This window comes from Prunus avium, chromosome 2, assembly GCF_965620075.1.
Source record: "Prunus avium chromosome 2, drPruAviu1.hap1.1, whole genome shotgun sequence".
In the NCBI taxonomy this organism is placed as follows: Eukaryota; Viridiplantae; Streptophyta; class Magnoliopsida; order Rosales; family Rosaceae; genus Prunus; species Prunus avium.
The window spans coordinates 32201402-32222483 of NC_142285.1; the positions used below are offsets into that span (position 1 = coordinate 32201402).

General features: G+C 35.3%; 2 protein-coding genes and 2 pseudogenes across 2 annotated transcripts; 3 read left to right on the plus strand and 1 right to left on the minus strand.

Annotated features, from left to right (window-relative positions):
* Window positions 1-15: 15 nt before the first annotated feature.
* LOC110773790 (methionine aminopeptidase 1A-like) lies at window positions 16-5700 on the plus strand. Its single transcript, XM_088249464.1, has 16 exons — window positions 16-263; window positions 601-651; window positions 891-1055; window positions 1336-1411; window positions 1555-1602; window positions 1737-1781; window positions 2108-2207; window positions 2507-2558; window positions 2653-2694; window positions 3173-3234; window positions 3312-3410; window positions 4153-4226; window positions 4318-4387; window positions 4475-4540; window positions 4631-4719; window positions 5302-5700. The coding sequence occupies exons 1-16, from the start codon at window positions 190-192 to the stop codon at window positions 5377-5379; spliced, it is 1191 nt and encodes a 396-aa protein (XP_088105590.1). The 5' UTR covers window positions 16-189; the 3' UTR covers window positions 5380-5700.
* A 1661-nt stretch (window positions 5701-7361) lies between these two features.
* LOC148296872 (transcription elongation factor 1 homolog pseudogene) lies at window positions 7362-7648 on the plus strand (annotated as a pseudogene).
* Window positions 7649-15872: 8224 nt separating this feature from the next.
* Window positions 15873-18133, minus strand: LOC110745819 (LOB domain-containing protein 29-like). The gene is made up of 2 exons (XM_088249465.1): window positions 16399-18133; window positions 15873-16298 (listed from the first exon to the last, which is right to left on the minus strand). The coding sequence occupies exons 1-2, from the start codon at window positions 16675-16677 to the stop codon at window positions 15993-15995; spliced, it is 585 nt and encodes a 194-aa protein (XP_088105591.1). The 5' UTR covers window positions 16678-18133; the 3' UTR covers window positions 15873-15992.
* A 2242-nt stretch (window positions 18134-20375) lies between these two features.
* Window positions 20376-20987, plus strand: LOC148296873 (transcription elongation factor 1 homolog pseudogene; annotated as a pseudogene).
* Window positions 20988-21082: the final 95 nt, after the last annotated feature.

A 21082-nucleotide genomic window follows, 5' to 3' on the forward strand; every position in this document is an offset into this window, starting at 1 on the left:
AGACGACTTAAAAAAAGGAGTTGATAAAACATTGTATAAATACAGAAATCTCCAACTTATTTCCCTCTCAACTCAAACCCTAGCCCCCTCTGTGATCACTCTGATACTGAATAACCGAGCAATTGACCTCTCCGGTAATCACATCAGACGGCTCTCGTGAGGTCATTGTCAAAACCATCGAATGCGATTATGGCCGGTGGTTCAGATGTGGCTGAACCAGCTAGCTTGTCCTGTGCTAGTTGCGGCAAACCTGCCCAGCTTCAGTATGTAAAATTTTCTCTTTCAGTTTTTCAATTTCAGCAAGCCTCTCTTCTATCTGATAATTTCTGTAAAAAGATTATGATAAATTTATGTACTTTTTCTTTGGTGGGTCAAAGATTCATAGCTAATTGTGTTTGGAAAAAGTGAATATGTTGTTTCAAAACATTTGGAAACCTTTTGGAGCAGAGGGTTCCCATTTCAATTTCTAAAGCTTTAATCTTTGCGCTACTAATTGTAAAATGCTCTATTCTTATATGCTTGGGGTGTTGAAGAATTAAAAGATGGAACTTTGTGGTGGTTTACTGAGTTTTGTTAGTTAACTTTGACTTTTATTTGCAGGTGTCCCAAATGTGTGCAATTGAAGCTTCCTCGTGAAACGGCTGCTTTCTGGTTTGTAACAATTTCCTTCTTTGTACTAATGCTAAATTCTAGTGTCATATAGTTTTATTGGCAAAACTTGGGGGTATGTAGTGATTGTCAGTGAGTTGAGCATTTCAAGTGTTTAACTTCATTCAGGAGTTTTCACACATTGGCACTTCAGTTTGACAATGTACTTTAGATGTGTTAATAGAAGCTTGAAAGTGATTTATTTGTTTTTCGTGTTGATGAAAGTTTGCATCTCTTAACAGTACTCAGGATTGTTTTAAGGCTTCTTGGAGCTCTCATAAGTCAGTGCATCTAAAGGCCAAGCCATCCGAACCTGGGACAGGTACTCCAGATAATGAAGGTTGGCTATATTGCTTGAAGAAAGGACAGGCTCGAACACCAAAGCTTCCCTATTTTGATTGGACTGGGTATACTTCTATGTGTTTTTCTCCCTTTTATTTCATATTAATTTTTTTCTGATATTTAAGTTTGATGGTTCTGATGCTTGGAATTATTTGTTTTATATTTCGAAATTTATGTATCATGGATATGATGTCAGCTAGGCTATTGCTAGCTAATAGCATTGGATGGAACATATATTTTTTTTTAGCAAATCACATGTGCTATCAGTTTACTCCTTTTACCTCATTTCATGTCTTGTACATGCGCATTTGAATTTCTTCATGGAAGTTGCTATGTCTTATGCAGGACATTGAGGCCGTATCCTATATCTAGTAAGCGTGTAGTACCTGCTCATATTGATCTACCTGATTGGGCAGCTGATGTAAGTTGTAGTTCAAACGACCAAAATTTGAGTAGATATAGTGCTTCATCTATTGGTGATCTAAATGGAAATGAAGTGCTGCATTTTGTTGCCATTTCTACCTGTCATTATATTGTTAACCTTATTAAAGAAATCTATTGCAGGGAACTCCAAAAGTTGAGCCCAATAGTGATCTGCAGCATGTTGTCGAGGTAAGCATTTACTTGAAAACCTCATAAGTCATACATAATGAGTCAGACTTTTTCCTTTCTAGGTTTTCCTTTTCCTTTATATTTTATTCATTTTTCTTTCTTTCTAAATGATGAATGATATATTCTTTTTGAAGATCAAGAAACCGGAACAAATTGAGAGAATGCGAGAAACTTGTCTAGTAAGTGCCAGTTAATTCTTTCCTTTTGTTCCCCTAAAGTTTTGTTTTAATTAAACAGTATTAGCTTGCTGCATCATGTAAATACTTCTTTTCATAACGTGCTGCAGGCATCGTTTCACGGCAAACATCTGTTGTATGCCTTTAAACTGAAAAACTTGTTAATGTGTTGCTATACAAGTACTGAATGCTAGACAAAGTTATAATACCAGTTGACTCTTTCAAGAAGGATTTTCTCTGTTTGGTTTTTATTAATCTTGCTCTTACATTCGACTTTATGTTCTTAATTTACTGATATCTTGATGTTCTCGTCATAACTGTTTTGCTAGATTGCAAGGAAGGTCTTGGATAAAGCTGCTAGTGTAATCCGACCTGGTATCACAACTGATGAAATTGATCGGGTGGTCCATGAGGCTACTATTGCTGAGGGTATGTCTTTTCATTTTGTTTAGTATTCCAATAATTATGTTTCTTTGTCCATTATTGTAATGGTTTATATCTTATACTCATCAAGACTTTGACCATACCTCGTTGACATGGCAATTTTTTTTTTTCTAATTCAAGTTTTATTTTATTTTTATTTTTTCCCTATTTATTGCTATTTGTCTCTAATAAGATCAGTTGTATGCTTTGTAGTGGCCATGTTTTATGTATGCATATTTGCATGTTTTATTGTCCAGAATAGAAAATGGCTGTTGTAATGATGTTTTGGCTTTTAACCACTGCAGGTGGATATCCATCTCCTCTCAATTATCATTTCTTCCCCAAGTCTTGCTGCACGTAGGTACTTTTTTGTGTACATTTTCAACGAACTTTATTCAGATTGTATGGTATTGACTTTGTAATTGCATTTTGCTTTTTGTCTTTGTTGCAGGTCAGTCAATGAAGTAATTTGCCATGGGATTCCTGACGCCAGGTATGCGTTGTACCTATTCATTTGAGATTTATTTATTTTCTTTAATTTTGGGAGGGAGGGGACTGAAGGGAGGAAAAAGAATATGGATAACTGTTTCAGTTAGTATGTTTAATATACCTTTGTCTTAAAACACATTATATTCCTGTATATTGTACTTTGTTTCTCTCTTGTTTTGTTTCTGGTCAGTTTTGGGTTTTGAAGTACTGTATTAATAAAATAGCACTTTGGTAACATTACTGGGCTGGCATAACTAAGTCTTGTTTTGTGTTAGGGGTACATACCGGAGAAATTAAGCCTTCTAATATTTGGTTAACCGCTAATGCTTTGTTTTGCCTGCATTTGTTTCTTTCTTCTTTTTAATTCTACTTCAGAATAGTTAACTGTTTTAAAAAAAAGAAAAAGAATATAGTTGTTAAAATCTCTTGGACAGTATTTTTGACTTCTTTTATGTTGCATCTTATTGAAACTTTTGCTCCAGAAAATTAGAGGATGGTGATATCGTCAATGTTGATGTGACCGTGTATTATAAAGGCGTCCATGGTAACAATTCTTCTACGCATTTAACATGTAGTTCAAGTTTGAACAAGTTCTTTTCATGAACAACTGTTAAACTGCAGGTGATCTAAATGAAACATACTTTGTGGGAAATGTTGAGGAAGAGTCTCAACGGCTAGTCCAATCTACTTATGAGTGCTTGGAGAAAGCAATATCTATTGGTATGCGCACCATATATAATATAACAATTCTAAGAGACTGCTATCCCTCTCGTGTCGTTTTTGTAAATTTTTTTGAGACCCTAAACAAGAATTTGGAACTGACATTAAGAACACGATTTAATAACAGCTTCTTTTTAATATTTCTTTAGTGCATCTGTCACCAAGTATTGCTTTAACAATCTTGCAATTCAATTGCACCACATCTCTTTGTTTGGAAGCAATTAGTCTTGCCTTTTGGGAGGATGTAAAATTTTCATATGTAATGAAATGTGTTCGAGGAAAATAGTTTATGTTGATATTCATAAAATCTGAAAGTAGTCACCTGAATCACCAGAATTCACTGAGTGTCATTCTTAAAATAAATGGCCAGAAATTGACGAGTGATCTTTGCTTTTGTAAAATTTTCACTTGTTTCCTAGACTTTTCGTTTTGAGGGTTTTATATGTTATAATAATTGTTTTATCCAATATTGATTTTACATTTTCTTTGGTTCCATGGAAGTTGCAAGTAATCATTCTTGAAATATTTTTGTGGTTATGTTTTTGCTTAATTGTGTTAGTAAATTGTGTGGAAATATTTTAATGATACATGGAATGTTGTCACCTCATGATAACTGACATGCCGAGAAGTCAGCCTATTTAACCCTGATTTGGACAGTTCACTATAATAATTTCAATTGTTTGCAGATTAAAAGTACAAAAGGAAAAGATTATTCCTGATTGTTTTTTGTTGTCGTGTGCAGTAAAACCTGGAATGCGATTTCGTGAAGTCGGTGAAGTCATTAATCGCCATGCGACAATGTCGGGATTCTCTGTGGTAATTTGTAACTTCGAGCTTGGAATTGTGCTGCATTTTTTATTTTAAGATATGGCATACAGATTATGGTAATTTTGTATTGCACCAACAGGTGAAATCATATTGCGGTCATGGTATTGGGGAGCTTTTTCATTGTGCACCAAATATTCCCCATTATGCAAGTATGTTCGATAAGGAAGCTTCTGTATATGTATGAATCATACATTTTCTTGCTTGCACCTGTAATGTTTTTTGCCTTAACCAAGCAGGAAATAAAGCTGTTGGTGTGATGAAAGCGGGACAGACTTTTACAATTGAACCTATGATCAATGCAGGTATTTTGAAAGTTTGTTTTATGAGCATATGGGTGATAGGTTTCTTCATTTGCTAGCAACATATTAACAAACAAAATAAAATATGGATAGGGGTTTGGCGTGATCGGATGTGGCCCGATGGATGGACTGCTGTTACAGCAGATGGCAAGCGCAGTGCTCAATTTGAGCACACACTCCTGGTAACTGTGCAGTTTATGTTTCATGCGTAATATGTTTCAACTTATGTAACCGTCACTGCTCCATCATTATTAGAAGACCTTTTTCTTTATTCTTTTCTTATGTGCATATAGTATTGAAATTCTTTGGAATGATCCGCATTTCAATTTATCACGAAAACCATTTGTGAGACTTGTTCTGGGTTTTAAGACAGCTCAAGTATTTGTATTCGCTGTAGCATAGCATTATAACTTCCAAGTGGTGTGGATATGATCCTTAAATAAAAAGTTTGATAGATAATACGAATTAGGAAGGAAGATTTGCAGGTTGGACTCAATTGGAGCAACAAAACAAGTAGCTTAATAGTTGTCTTGAATCGAATCTGCCATAATTAATCTATCTACATTGGATTGCAATGCCACCCATTGACAAATACCGCACTGAAATTTAGTAGGCGAGCTCCTTAGGAACACGGGGATAGTTATTTAATATTGGTGTCGAAGGGAGGTTTGTCCGAGTTTAATTCCTGGTTAATTATGTCTGTGCTGAATGCATCTATGTATACATCTCTAATTTCATTGTTATTTCTTCCTACATATGTGTAGGTGACAGAGACAGGAGTTGAAGTTCTTACAGCTCGGTTGCCTTCTTCACCCAAAGTGTTCCCTTGGTTAAATGCTTAATGTCTTGCTGCCTCTAGTCTCATTGAAAGTAGCAAAGAGACATAAGGGTGCCATTCATGGTAATCATACATAAGTAGTAACAGAAGAAAACAAAAACTTGTGATAAATGTTACTTCTTCCATTGCCGCTTTTGTCGGGTGAGGATATCATGTTTGTAACTTATTGGGTAATAGTTAGTCGATTTTGAGGTTTGGTTAAAGAGTTATTATTTGTTTTCCAAATTGTTAGAAGAGCTATATGAATCATTATTAACTATCATCAATGTAATAGAATCGGGTTGTGTACCGACATGTTCGATGTTCAAACAGCTTTGAGTTTCTACAGATTTCTTTAACTCAATGGGATCATTGAGTTATATTAGCATAAATTGACTATGCTTGGAACAATTGAGGACTTGTGTATTTGGCAAGTAGTACAAGTTAATATGTTTTTAGTGTTTAATGTGTTTCTCACCAAACTTAAAATTCTACTTTTGCCCCTATTACTTCATTGATAAAGCCAAAAGGAGAACATAAGTATCAGCCTCGCACTTCTCCTATCAATTGTCCAATGTTTTTCTTTGAATTCCCATTTCTAAGACTTTTCTTTTTCTGTATTAATAACCAATTATCTAGAACAAAGGTTTCGTCCAAAAAAAAAAATTATCTAGAGCAAAGGTAAATTATGAGAGTAAATTAAGAAGGTAAATCAAGAAACACAAAACAAAAAGGAGGAAATATATAGTAAAAGAACCTAAATTTAATATAGCATGCTACAGAGTGTAGCTTCTTTCTGAATTACATAAAGGATTGCATAATAAACAACCAAAATACAATCCGGACTAAATTAATTGAAATCTTCAAGATAGACGAAAAAGCCCCCTTGATCTTGGTGGCACATTGAAGCCGGAGTTGAGGTTTGGTGTTGTAAATAGGAGTGATCAAAGAATCAAACACTTTACTCTTGCAAACAAGACACTCCCTTTGACTCAACAAACTGTACAAACAAGGCCAGCAATATAAATGCCCACAACAAGTCACAACTGGCTCTCTTGCCATTTTCATGCACATGTTGCAGTCAAAATATGATGCAGATCTTGGTGGGGACGACAATGGCTCTGTCAAATTGCCCTCATCATAATCATCATCTTGATCATGATATTGATGAAGGGTTGGATTTGAACCATCCAGATACAGAGTATAATTATCACTTTCGGGGCTGTCAAACTCATGTTGATCAATTTCATCCTGCACAAGCAGTGAGAAAACACTGTCGTCATCATCATCATCATCATCATCATCCTCATCATCATAATCCTCATCACCATCACCATCATAATCCTCATCATCATCATCGTCGTAATAATCATCATCGTAATCATGATTATCCATATGTTCGTACCATTGGTGTGCTGGTTTTGTGACGTGGAAAATCTCATGGGGCAACATGAAACTCATGGGTGGCTTAAGTTGTGTTCTACTTTTGTTTCCGGAAGCCATATGAATATAGAAACAAAGCAACGCAAAAAAAATTGAACAATTAAGAAGCCTTTGAAAAACGAACTCAACAACAAGAGAGATAGAAGCTATAACTTGTGGTTTCCATTCTAAAGAGACCTACGTATATATAGGGGAGAGACTTCAGAATTTATACCTAGTCCGACTAGTTTTAGGAGTAGAACGAGGATTTCTTAGCTCACAAGTTTCCAAATCCGACTTACAAGTGACAACCTTTTTGTTTTTGGTTTTTGTTTTTCAAAAAAAAGGAAAAGAAGAAAAATAGAAACTTAATCCTATTAAGATTAGGACTATGATTTCTTGGTTCCCAAGTTTCCCAATCTAACTTGATGAGTGACAACCTCATTTCCTTGTAGAATTAGGACTTTGTTGCTTTGTATAAATACCTCATTTTGGTATCGATGAAAAAATACCTCATTGTGGAGAAGGTTAATACAACATACATAAGTTGCCATAAACAAACACTCAGGGAGGGATTGAATAAGAATGGGGAAGAGAAAGTCGTCGAGGGCAAAGCCTGTTGCCAAGAAGCGAATGGAGAGAAGCTTGATACAGCATTCCGTTGCCCCTTCTGCAACCACGGGAGCAGCGTCGAATGCGACATTGACATGAAGAACATGATTGGGGAGGCCCTCTGCATCGTTTGCCAAGAGAGTTTCAGCACAACCATCACACCTTTGACTGAACCCATAGACGTCTACAGTGAATGGATAGACGAATGTGAGCGGGTCAACACCATTGTTGTTGCTCATGATCATGATGATCGTGCTTAGGAAGCAGATAGGAGATTTTATTAATATAAATTCATAATTAAAACTCCAAATCTTTTGTGGTCTGTCTGTAAAACAAACACTCCATATCTTTAACTTGTTCCCATTATACATTATAATTTTGTCTCCACCAGTGTCTTCTAAAATTTGTATAAAATTTAAAAATATATGAAGGATGGGCGCCCTAGAGCCTAGAAGATAACCATTGTTTTAATATATAAAAATGGTTAGTTTGTGATTTGAATGGAATGGTTTGCTGAAACTGGATTGCTAGAAGAAGAAGAAGGAAGAGGACTAGGATATATGTCTTGGGTCACAAGTTTCCAAATCCAACAAGCGACAACCTTCATGTGTAAATAAGAAAAAGATAAGAAAAAGACATAAGAAAAATAGAAACCTGTGTATTGGGGTGTTACTGCAGCAAGATATTGCGTATGAAGGCTCACGGTGCGTATTTTCTTGATTTAATGTCCATATTGTGTCTTGTTCCGGAGAAAAAACTGCAATTGATTTCATTTCCTTACTTTTTGTGGGGTTAGGTCTTGAAATACCTGAAACACATTTTGTTGAAGAACAATCAGTATAAAGCCCAATAACAGAATAATAACAAATCGAAATATGCTTTATATATATAATTAAACTATCACAAATCAAAGCCTAAGCACTATGGCTTTGATTTCTGGCGAACGGTGATATGATTTCTCTCAAGAAGTGCTTATGTGTGAGAATGATAATGTTGTTCAAAAAATTTCTATTCTGGTTTGGACGAATTGTCAATATATAGAGGTCTGACACCTCTTCATCCAACAGTTACATTAACTGTTGAACATATTCGAATTTCGGATAATGATTTTATCTGAAAAACGAATTTCTAAATAAATTATTAATTAAATCAACATAGCCCAAAGGCTCAAAGCCCATCTTTTGACAATTAAATATATATTTATTATCCAAATATATATATATTCCAAGCCCAAACCATGATAAGGCCCAACTTTGCTTCCATTTGGCCCATACCCAATTTAGTATTTCTAAAGTGTTGGTGCTTATAAACCATATGGAAGAAAACAACTCCCTTCCAATGTGGGACTAAATGCAAGTTTATTTTTCCTATACAAACTCTAACACATTTTCCATTTTTGAATTGCACGATTTATAATCTTTGTCTCTCAATATCATGAGAAGTGAACTTGGTGGTGGCCTCTGTCTTAGTTCATATTTAGAAAAGTGAGATGTTTTAGTAGTCAGTGATTAGTAAGGGCCTGTTTGGTATTCAACTTGAATTCAACTTTTTAAATTCCAAACCAGAATTTGAGTCCAAAACAAAGAAAACTTGTTTGGTAGCCCTATTTTTAAAAACTCAAACTCAAGAACAACAAAAAAACACCCCAATTATTAAAAACAAAAAATATTTGTTTTTTTAGTTTTTTTTTTCTAACAACCCACAAGTTCTCAAATTTTTAAGATTTGAAAACAGTTTTCAAGTTGCATACCAAACAAGTTTTTGAATCGTAAAAATAGATTTAAGAACTCCTTGTCTTAAAGAAAAATCAAATTGTTTGAGTTCCCTATTTGAATAGGATACCAAACGCCCCCTAAATAGTACGTGAATTATGCTTATAACTACAAGAGAAAGGAAAAAAAATACAATTAGTTAACAGGGCATCTTATTATTCAAGCTTACAATCGCCTTACAAATTAAAGAAACCACTTACAAGCTGTGAAGACCCGTATTTTAAAAGGATAAAAGAATATATTTATCTTTTGGATAAACTTGAATGATATTATCTTTTTAAGATATTTATCTTTTGGATAAACTTGGATGTTCTTATCCTTTTAATATTTAAGTTTATCCTATCCCTATAAACACTATAAAGAGGAGCATAACCTTATAGTTTAAAACTTGAGAAATTAGAAAAGAAATTGAGAGAGAAAGAGAGAGAGAGAGAGAGAGAGAGAGAGGTGATTCTTGGAGGAGATTTGGGGCTTAGCTTGTATTTTCTTAACTTGGAGCAATGCTTTGGAATCGAGGTAGGGATTTCTTGGGGTGCCTTTACGGGATTGATCTAATTAAATTTCGTGAGCACTATATTATGCATGATATTATTATTTGAAAGGCATAATTATATCATTTCATGGAAATTGGCTGGAATTCTTGGGTAAAGAAAGTACGGAAAAGAGGGTAATGGGAAGGGTCTTTTGTGTAGTTGAGTCTAACTCTTGGCGGGTACCATGTCTCAGGGATCCCACAGTGCACATGGTTTTTATTGGGTGATTCGGGACTGGCGAAAGGGAGTTAGACAAGATGACTAACAAAAGGGGAAATTATGGGATGATTGAGATGGGTGTTAGTTCATATAAATGGGCATTCGGGACCAAGTGGTATAAGCATGGTATGGGACGTGCAGGTCTGCTTGTCCAGTTATATGAATTAACGGGAGTAAATGAAGATCATTCATTCATTCATGTATTATTAATAATGTGATATTTGGCTGTGTGATTGCATGACACTTAATTTAGTTATATCAATATAATGTAGTAAGGTCTCATGTCCCTACTAAGCAGTGGTTGCTCATCCCTCACTCTGTTTAATTTTTCAGATGAATTAGTGGGCAAGACAAGGATTAAACAAGTTGAGGCTGAATTAGATGAGAGTGATAAAGCTTTATTTATTAATTGTAAAGTTAATAAAGCGGGGCCCATCTATGCATAGAGTCATAAAACTTTGGTGGTCTTTGTCTTAGAAAATTACAAATAGTTAATAATGCTTCAGTTGCCAAGTTCGGATGGAAAATTATTACTCAACCTGATAATTGGTGGGTACAACTCGTGCATAAAAATAACTCAGGAATTATTCTTTGTTTTTAGGCAAATGCAAAACCTACTAATTCCATGGGAAAATTAGGAATACACAAGCTCATCCAATTATTGCAGGATTTTGTCCATTAGGATACTCTTCTGTTTTTAAATAAGCACTAATTTGGACATTAAGATTGACAATTTTGCAGGTGGAAATAAAGGGAGATTCTAAGACACTTATACAAATTGTCACAAGGAAATGTGATATACATTGGAATTTAAGGCCCATTGTAGAAGAAATTTGCGACTACTTGCAAATTTCAATTAAGTGACTATCAAGCATGTTCATAGGGAAGCTAATATAGTTCCTGATCAATTAGAAAAAATGGTATGATTAACAACTCTTGTATTTGGGTTTGTAATTTTTCTATGAATGTAGTTACTAGATTGTACTTTGATATGTACAGAACTATGATCCCAAGGATGTCTCATTTGTAATGTAATACTGTTTAAATAATAATAATAATAAAAAAAATGGTGAGACCTAGAATAAGTGCGGCCCATGTGGATGCTTGGCGTCATCAAATTACGTGCACAATGATGCAATACAAGCTTCTTCTGCATATAAACATGCCTGATCAACACCAAAATAGCTAGCATGGCAACTTATAATTTTTATATCATTAATCATCACAGTTCTAATAATGTTGTCATCATGCAGCCGTACTACTACATCAACAATCAGCAGTTGTTCATAAACTTTGCAGCACAACAACCAACGTTGCTCCAAGCTTCAAGAACATCTAGCCGTCATCATGGCAAAAAGAATAATATTCTTGCCTTCACCATTCCTACAATCCTGACTTTGGTCCAGCTGCGATATGCACAAGAGTATCTGTTCCAAACACACCCCATAATCATGATGGCTGTTCTGTCCAGCGTCCTCGCATATTGCTTGGCCTTCAGCTTGCTAGGGCTACTACTACTAGTTATGAAGCTTGCTATTATTAGTAGTGATGAATTTGATAGCTATGAATGCATATACAAATGGTGCCAAATCATCATGATGCTGTTTGGTTCACTCTCAGTTGCTTCACTCTCGTGGCTTCTGCTTTTTTCACACTCCTCTTCCTGCCCACCTCTGTTCTACCTAACCTTGTGCTTCTTGTTTTTGCTGCTGCTGCTGCTGCTGGGGTTGGCCTCCAAACTGTCACTAAATTCCTTTCTCCGGCATTCCTCTGGGGTCAGAACCGTGTCAAGAGGACAAGTCCACTTTTGCTCCTCAGCTCAGCACAGTGAATTTGTCCCTAAGGTAATCAATCATTGGTCCCATCATACTAGTTCGGCCCACAGAATCTAATTATATTCTTGTGTCTCTGTTGTAATTTTCATGTGCAAGGAATATTTGTGGTAACATATAATCTTGTACATTAAGGCCTCAGTTTGAGGGAGAACTAGATTGGACTGGACTACACTAACAAAAGGCTTATATTTCATGTAATCAAAATATGATATGGATATTGTTGTTTAACTTAGAGGATGAAAGAAAACTATTCATAAGAGGTTGATGACTAAAACTTATCCCTCCTTATCTCACCATTTTCAAGGAAATTAGGGGATATAAATTTTATTCATCAACCTCTTAGAGCATCTCCAAGGGAGATGTCAAATACCAAACATCAAATTTAAATTTGATGGCTGATGTGGCAATTTGACAATTTGACAATTACTCAATTTTATACTCCACCCGATATTTCAAATTAAATTATTATTTTATTACATTTCAGTGTTCATTCAAGATATGAAATAAATTGAAAAGAGAGAAAGAAAAAATTTGTAACAGTCAAATCATTCAAGATAAAAAAGAAAATAATAAAAAAATGAAAATAACAGCTAGCTGTCTTTAAAAAATGATAAAATATTCATTTGACAACTTGCTTTTGGGATGTCAAAAGTAACGGTTAAACCTCCGGCCTTCATTTCACATCATCTTTCACAATTTGGTTGGAGTGATGTGAGATGTTATTTTTAGCTGTTAAATATCTATGTGGCACTTTTGACATCTCGATTGGAGATGCTCTTATAGATAGTCCCCCATTCTTTCCTCCAAGTTAGGCAACATATATCCATATTATGCCTTCAATGCAAATAAAATGTAGGCATTTTTCTAATTCCGCCAAAATAAGGGCCTCCAAAATCTCAGAATATGTTCACCATTTTTATCTTTATTGACAGATATACAGACCATACTAAATCACAATTAAGGCCAAACTGAGATCAAATACTAAACGCATGATGCTAGTGATTACCCACAACCGTTGTAACAAAAGTAATTATGTATTAACTTGAATTTCAAATTCTAGGGAGGACACATCAACCAGGAGGAAATTATTGACGAAGTTAAAGGATCTTCTTCTTTCAAGTTGCCAAATTAATAGTGAACTGCTCTGCTCTGATCAAAGAGATTTTATAAAAGCTTAAACCCTAAACCAACAGGCTAAAATCTATCTTGGCTTGTCTTCGATCATGAGAAAGGGATTTCGGCTGAGCAATTAGCCACAAAACAAAAAGAAAAAGACTGCCAATTCTAAAGCAACCAGCAGTTAGATTACACACAACAGGTTGTGAGAAAAAAACATGTTTAGCAGACAAACATGCAAATTCCACCAAATAACAGAGCAACCCTAAAGTAAAAAAGAAGAAAGAATAACTAAGCCACCGAGCTTTAGAATAATCAAAGTCTATATATGTCAATGTCACAATGGTTTTGATCTGGTCCGTTCTTTGCTGGGATTCAGTTGAACCCATCCTTTAGGCAACGGTCATAATCTAAGGGTTGACCCTGCGTGATTGAAGGCCCATGGCAAAACTCTAAGAGTGTGCTCTTTATTCATAAATTAATTTTTTTAATCAAATGATTAATTTTATTCAAATTATAAGAGTTTACAAAAGGCAATGAAGAACACGTTGACCTCATTTAACCTTGTTTGAGGAAAATTCAATTCAACAAAAACCCAAACTAAGGAAAAAGAGTACCCTGCATATTGAAAACATTACGTTGATCCACATGCTTCACCCCTAATATCTTCCACAATTAATCATAGCAAACCGCATCATATGCACCTACAAAATAACAAAAGATCATTTAAGACAGGGTCTCCAAAATGTCCGCAGTGTTCAAATCAGTTTCATTCATTATGTTCTTCTTCGGCTACTGTTGGTAATTCTTCAGTTACATTTGGTAATTCAATATAGGACCACGTTTACTATCTGGAAATGTGTTCGTGGTGAGTCTGATCATTATTTTTTTTGCAATTCTGCTGTCACTACAAAAATAAGTGGCAACAGTCACCATTATTTGGTGACATTTGCTGGGGTGACTAAAGGCTTTAGTCACCCCAGCAGATGTCACCAAATAATGACGACTGCTGCGATTTTTTTTTGTAGTGTGTTTAGCTTATTCACTCTGGAAATGGAATGTCGGTTTCCCTTGCTTAGAGGATAAAATATCCTTCATGAAAGTTGTTCAGAATCCTGATCCCGCGACATATCCAAGTTTTGTGGCCATCCAACCACTTTAGCCTTCTCGATAGTTGTTTGTTCTTTTTGGTAGCTTCATTGAGAATTTCATATCAATTCAGAGAACTGAGGTAAATATTTAAGTTGGTTTGATTGCTGTAAATATGTTCTAGAGTTTTTATTATCGAGATTGTATGGATTGTTGAGTTTGATACAAAATAAAATGAAATATGTGAACTATTATATTAAGGAATGCATGAGTTAGGTCTTCTGAATTGGTTTTGACATTTAATGTGGAAGATGAATTCTGGATTTTTGGAGATTATTTAAATAATGTATAATAGAGGACTTTTGGGGTTGTGAATTGATCCCTTTACGGTTGAATATTGTTTTCCTTCTAGGAATCTAAGTTCTAGTTGGCTTATATTACGTTCGAGGTAAATCCTGGAGGTTCGTCCATTTCAGTTGATGGTGGTGATATCAAAGTGATGTGGACTATGGTGAAAGAATCCAAGTAAGTATGGAATCTAGGTGATCATGAGGAGTTTGACATTGCAGTGGCGATAGTAAGATTTGGTTGATTTTGCGTAACTCTGCTACTTCATTGTGGCATGACTCGTATTATATAAAATTAAAGTTTTTTTGTTTTCTTTTGGGCCTTCCACTTAAATTTTTTGTTTCCGTACTATTTAGTATTTTATTTATTTAAACTTAAATGCCTTGCATTCTATTGAGATTGTAGTGTTATGATATGTTGGGTTAAACATTGTAACATTGCGTTGTCAAAAAGGTGTGGCAATGTTACGTGCTCGGTTTCGGGGCGTTACACGAAAATCCAACTCAAAGTGTTTGGTTCCTGAATGGAACACTGGATTAGATGCCAAGGCAATTGCTGAGATATTATCACACCATAAGACATGAATATGAGGAAGTTTGAAGTCAATATCTGCAAATATCTTTTGTAGTCAAAGCAACTGATATGTAGTCTGCTTCAGTTGAGCATCTTGATACTGACTGCTGCTTCTTAGCACTCCAGCTAATTAGAAAACATGTAGTTTGTTTTTGAAAGAGTAAGCACATTTTGATGACATTCTCTTGGAGTATGCATAAATTGACAGACTTGATTTACAGCATAGGAAATATCAGGTCTTGTCCAAGTGGGACACTATAAGGCTCCTAGAATAGACCTGTAGGAAAAATGTGGTGTTAGTCGTTATTGATCGCCTCACAAAATATGGCCATTTCATTCTATTGACTCATCCTTTTACCGTTGCAGGTCGCTGACCTTTTTATGAAGGAGATTTTCTGCCTCCATGGCATGCCGAAAACAATTGTCAGTGATCGTGATCCCATTTTCATCTCTAGTTTATGGGATTCATTTTTTAAGGCTCAGGCTACGGTGCTCCGTCGTAGTTCATCCTACCACCATCAAAGAGACGGTCAAACTGAAGTCTTAAATCGCACTGTGGAACATGATCTCCGATGTTTTGCTGTTGAGAAACCTTCTACTTGGTAGTTCCCACTACTACCACCCTGCCTCCTCCGATGTCCTTTCACAACGCGCAATGTGCGTTGTGAAAACATATTGACAACATGCGGCGCACATTGTTGAAGCCGATGTCGTTAAAAGGTGTAGGGCTTTCGACAACACGCGTTGAACGTCGTCATTTATTTTGGCGCTCGTTGTGAACAACATTAACCACAACACGCGCACGTTGTAGGAGCGATTGACAACAACGTGCCGAGCGTGTTGTCTTATAATATTATGACAACATGTCTGTGCTCGTTGTTGTTTATGTTTTGACAACAAGCAATGCGCGTTGTTATATCAAATATATATGTTTTTTTTAAATAATTATCAAAATTACCTGATAAAAGTATAATTTATCTATAAATAGAAGCTCTATGATAAACATAAATATTTCCTTACTTCACATTCATAAGGCATCCCAGAATACAAAGCTTTCATTCAAAAGATAAATAAGGAGTTCCATATACATATTACAAAGTTATATTCATCCCAATATACTCATCGATGGTGAATGTAGCTGGAAACCACTGATTGAAGCTCATCAGCATCCTGAAAACCCCATTGCCTGTTGTAATTTGTTTGCATGCCAAAAGAAGACATGGAATGAGAAGTGCCCTCTTCGAAGCTGCCATATGAGACATTTTCTTCTGGGATATTCACTAAATTTTCTTCTGGGATATTTGAATTCATAATTCCATTCTCATAATTCCAACTTTGAGCTGCTTGATTAGGGTTTGAGCCATTGACAAAGCTTTGAGCTGCTTGATCCTTGAGGAAAGCTAACTGTGCTTGTAAGTTGACCACCTGAAAAGTTCAAACCAAAAGCATATACTCATCAGTTACTTCAACATACAATCTGAACAGAAACCCAATCTGAACATACAAAGGGTACTAAATGATTAACCTGCTGTTGGAGAGCAAAAATATGTGAAACACATCCATATATGGGATCTTGAATCCTGGCTTGAGCTTCATATGATATCGACATTGCGGCCTTGCATCGATCGCTCAACGGAAGGTGAACTAAAAGCCTCGACACATTGCTTGCGCCAAAAACCTTGTGGATGGCAGAAAAATCAACATCTCCCTCTTCATAGCAGAAATGAGGCGCAAAAATACACCCCGTCACACATTTTCTTCTCAAGAACTTGCAGGCTCCACAGGGAGAACCACAACCAGCCATGGCTTTGATGATCTTTTTTAATTGGGAGGGTTTTATATACGTTTTATGTTGGTGATTTTTGTTTTTGTTTTTACCGCATTATTGGTGATTTTTGCCCCGCATTATCCGCATTATTGTTTAGGGTTTTTGTTTTTGTTTTTACCGCATTATTGGTGATTTTTGCCCCGCATTATCCGCATTATGGTTTAGGGTTTTTGTAATATAATATTGCCCCGCATTATCCGCATTATTGGTGATTTTTTTTTTGTTTTTACCGCATTAATGTCGTCTTATAATATTGCCCCGCATTATCCGCATTATTGGTGATTTTTGTTTTTGTTTTTACCGCATTAATGGTGATTTTTGTTTTTGTTTTTACCGAACCTTGGATCCTACCTAACAAATAATAATAAACCATGGCAGCCATTATCAAACACATCATTCCCACTTTTTCCAGTTGCTGAGTTGGTTTTGGTTTTGTCACTTTCACCGTATTCAATTTCAGATTTACTTGTGTTTTGATCAATTGTTTAAACTTAAAGCAAGCTGGAAGGTGAAGAAAAATTGGGATCCTACCTAACAAATAATAATAAACCATGGCAATCAGAACCATCAAACGCATGTAAAGAATCATGCCATCCCTCTTAACATAAAGCAATACAAGGCATCAGTGCATTGCAACAAAGTCTGGAAAACCAAGTAACTAAACCAATCAGCAAATTTAGCATTCATAAGCAAAGCTAAACTAAATAGTAATCCCAGTTTGCAGCAATAAATTCATGTTAAGGACAGGGAAAATAAAAGTAACATCGTCTACAAAGACAGGGAAAATAAAAGTAACATAGATGGGTACCAAGAATAGGCATGTGGATCTGGCCAACACCTTGCAGGCACTAAATTGCTTGCCTGAGTACATGTATAAAGACATATATGGCTGATTCCTTAAAAACCAAAATTAGATGCAAATTTTAAACCTTTCTACATTGTAAGTCCAAATTTCCTAAAGCAAAGACCTAAAATTGCTTACCTGGCCTTTGCTCCTTCAACTTTGTGAAGGTTTGGGAGAGACTGACGGTTTGGAATCTGATTCCAAATATACAAGAATTGAACCCAGATGTACAAGATCTACAAGATAAATTCATATGGAAGAAGAAAGAAGAAAAAGGGATTTGAAAAAAAAAATAGAACCAGAAATAACGTAGGGAGAAGAAGAGAGGGATAGGGAAAAAAAAAAAAAGAGGTAGAAGAAAAGAGAGAGAGAGAGAAGAAGAACAAGAAAAAAGAGAAAGAGAAAGAAAAGAAAGAAAAAGAGAAAGAAAGAAAAAGAGAAAGAAGAGAGAGACTGTCGGCGGTACAGGGAGAAGAGAAAAGAAGAAGAAAAAAGAGAGAAGAAAAAGAGAGAGAGAAATAGAAAGAGAAAGAAAGAGAGAGAGGATGCGCATGCGCATGCGGGGCTTTTTCCCGCAAAAAATTTCACTCTCTTTTCCGCCAATATTTTATTTATTTAATAAATTAATATAATTTTGACAACACGCTTCGTGCGTTGTAGAACTTAAAACTACTACAACATGCAAGGCCGCGTTGTGAAAATAGCTCTATTCTATATTTTGACAACACGCTATACATGCACGTTGTTATAAATTGTATAATACAACATGCTGCTTCTGCGGGTTGTTAAAAATATTGTTCCACAACGCATATGAATGCACGTTGTTGATTACATGTTGTCATAAGTTATTTTTCTTGTAGTTAATGGAATTTCAATGGTTCCCAGAAACTGTCCTTGATCGTCGCCGCCTCATCCTCATTGCACTGAGGTCTTAGGTCTTGTATAACTCTCTAGAGAATACTCCAGAGAAGTTTATCGAATGAACAAGCCTTTTTACTTCCTTTACAAAATAATTTAATATTGCTTATCTCCTTCTGCTACTTCAAGATACCTATCATAGAGTTGAGCTGCTGTTGTAACATTGTTGTGAGGATACCTATTAGAACAATCAGAAATTATAGGAACATGAATTGTGCATGTGATATGAAGTATAAGAAGAGCATATACCTGATAATCAGTAGATTTCATAATCTTTTTCCTCCTTTTTAGCAATCTACTTCTTTTTGCCTTGATCTTATTGCAGATAACAAGGATAAATGCAAGGACACATTTACTTATAGAAAATCTGCAAACTTGAACACAAAAGGTTGCTATGATAATATGAGAGACGAATGTTATGTGTTCTGAGAACATTGTCCACATGTAGACATGCAGTAGGGACATATAAGTTATAGTTCACATGTGGACATCCATGCAGTGGGGAATAGATAAGTCGAAACAACATTTTTACACCCCATTGTGCCTTTGGCTGGATTAGGAGGGTTAAGTACGGGTGTAAATAAGTTTTATTTATTTATAGGGGTATTCTCCATACTTGATTAGGAACCAAATTCCTTCTAGGAAATGGATATGCATTCTATACCAAGCTAAACAAGCGGGCCCTACATCAACCCACGTGGAACAGCAGAGCATGCCCATTAGGGGTGCAAGTTGGATTTGAAAATCCAATTCAATTTATTTTGATTCGAAAACTTTCGATTGTGGCGAGTCCAAATCAATTCTGACATCCGAAATTTCTAAAAGAATTTGGATTGGAATTGGAATGTACCTCAAGATTTTGAAAATTCTGAGTTCGAAATATATATTGGGGTTTCAAGCTTAAACTACACATAATGACTAGTTTCATGTTCAACTAAATATGACTTGATGACCATTTTATAATTTCTCCATAGAGAGAGCAAGCCCCAAGTGACAATTAGATGTAGAACAAAACGAAAAATAAAAGGTATAATACCTATAAACGTGTATTACACCGTAAATCTTTTTTAAAACATGAAAAATTTGTCCATTATTGTTTGTGCCAATTTTAATGAATATACTAGGATCAACCCATAAAAAACAAAGAATATACAAGGAAAGAAAGCAAATTGGGCCCAGAACAATATTTATCCAAGAAAGGAAAGTGGGCTGCAGAACAACTAATCTCCTCTCAGTTATCAAGTCCTACTGCACGTAGGTATTTTTTGTGTACATTTTCGACAAATTTTATGTGGTGTGAAGTGAACTTTGTAATTGCATTTTGCTTTTTATCTGTGGCATGTATGCGTTGTTGTACCTATTTATTTGAGATTTATTTATTTTATTTGTTTCTGTTAGTATATTTAATATACCTTTGTCTTAAAACACATTTTATTGCTGTACATTTGTAACATTTCAGTTTTGGGTTTCTTAAGTACTGTTATTATTAAAATAAATAAATAAAAAATAAACACACAAAACAAAAGGAACTAGGATTTCTTCAGAATTTAAACCAAATACGATTAGGATTAGGATTGGGACTAGGATTTCTTGGTTTACAAGTTTCTAAATCCAACCGACAAATGACAGCCTTTTTTAAGAAGAAAAATAGAAACCCATATGTAGTAGGGTTTTCTTGGTTCGTAAGTTTCCAAATCCAACTTGATGAGTTTCTTTAACGAAAAATTTATTTCCGTTTATATTACGTAACATTGTTATTTATCCAATTAATTGTTGAGTTGGGCCAACCGTGGAATAGTTTAAAGAATTATTAGTATTAAGTGTAGTAAACCAATCCTTGTACAATTAGGACTTTATCGCTTTCTATAAATACCTCCTTATTATAGAGAAGAACACAACATACAGAAGTTGCCATATTTTCATATTTTAGCATATCTTGAACATAAACACTCACTCGGGACACAGATTTTTTGAGGATCAATGGGGAAGAGAAAGTCGAGGGCCAAGCCTGTTGCTAAGAAGCGAATGGACAAGCTTGACACTGCATTCTGTTGCCCCTTCTGCAACCACGGGAGCAGCGTCGAATGCGACATTGACATGAAGAACATGATTGGGGAGGCTCTCTGCAGCGTTTGCCAAGAGAGTTATAGCACAACCATCACAGCTTTGACCGAACCCATAGACGTCTACAGTGAATGGATAGACGAATGTGAGCGGGTCAACACCATTATTGCTGATGATCAATGATCATGATGATGGCGCTTGCTTAGGAAGCAGATACTAGGGGATGTTTTTTATTTTTGTTTTAAAATTTTTTGTGAAGCGATAGAGAGATTAGCAGATGGGGGGTGTTTCAAGTTAAGTCTTGTTCTTGTAAAGGAAAGAGAGGGTTGGAAAGTTCGGTGTCTTTTAAAATTCGTAAAATTTGTATCAATAAATAAATCTGAGGATTGATTGCTAGTTAGTGATGTGAGGAAGTGTGCAAAACATAATTAAATGAAGAGAGAGGAAATACAGAACTTAATTAAAATTTATTTTGGATAAATAGTTATTTAAAGAGTAAAACAATTAATTCGTTTCATCTCTTATTTGAGCTCGTGTATCATTAGGTAAAAAAAT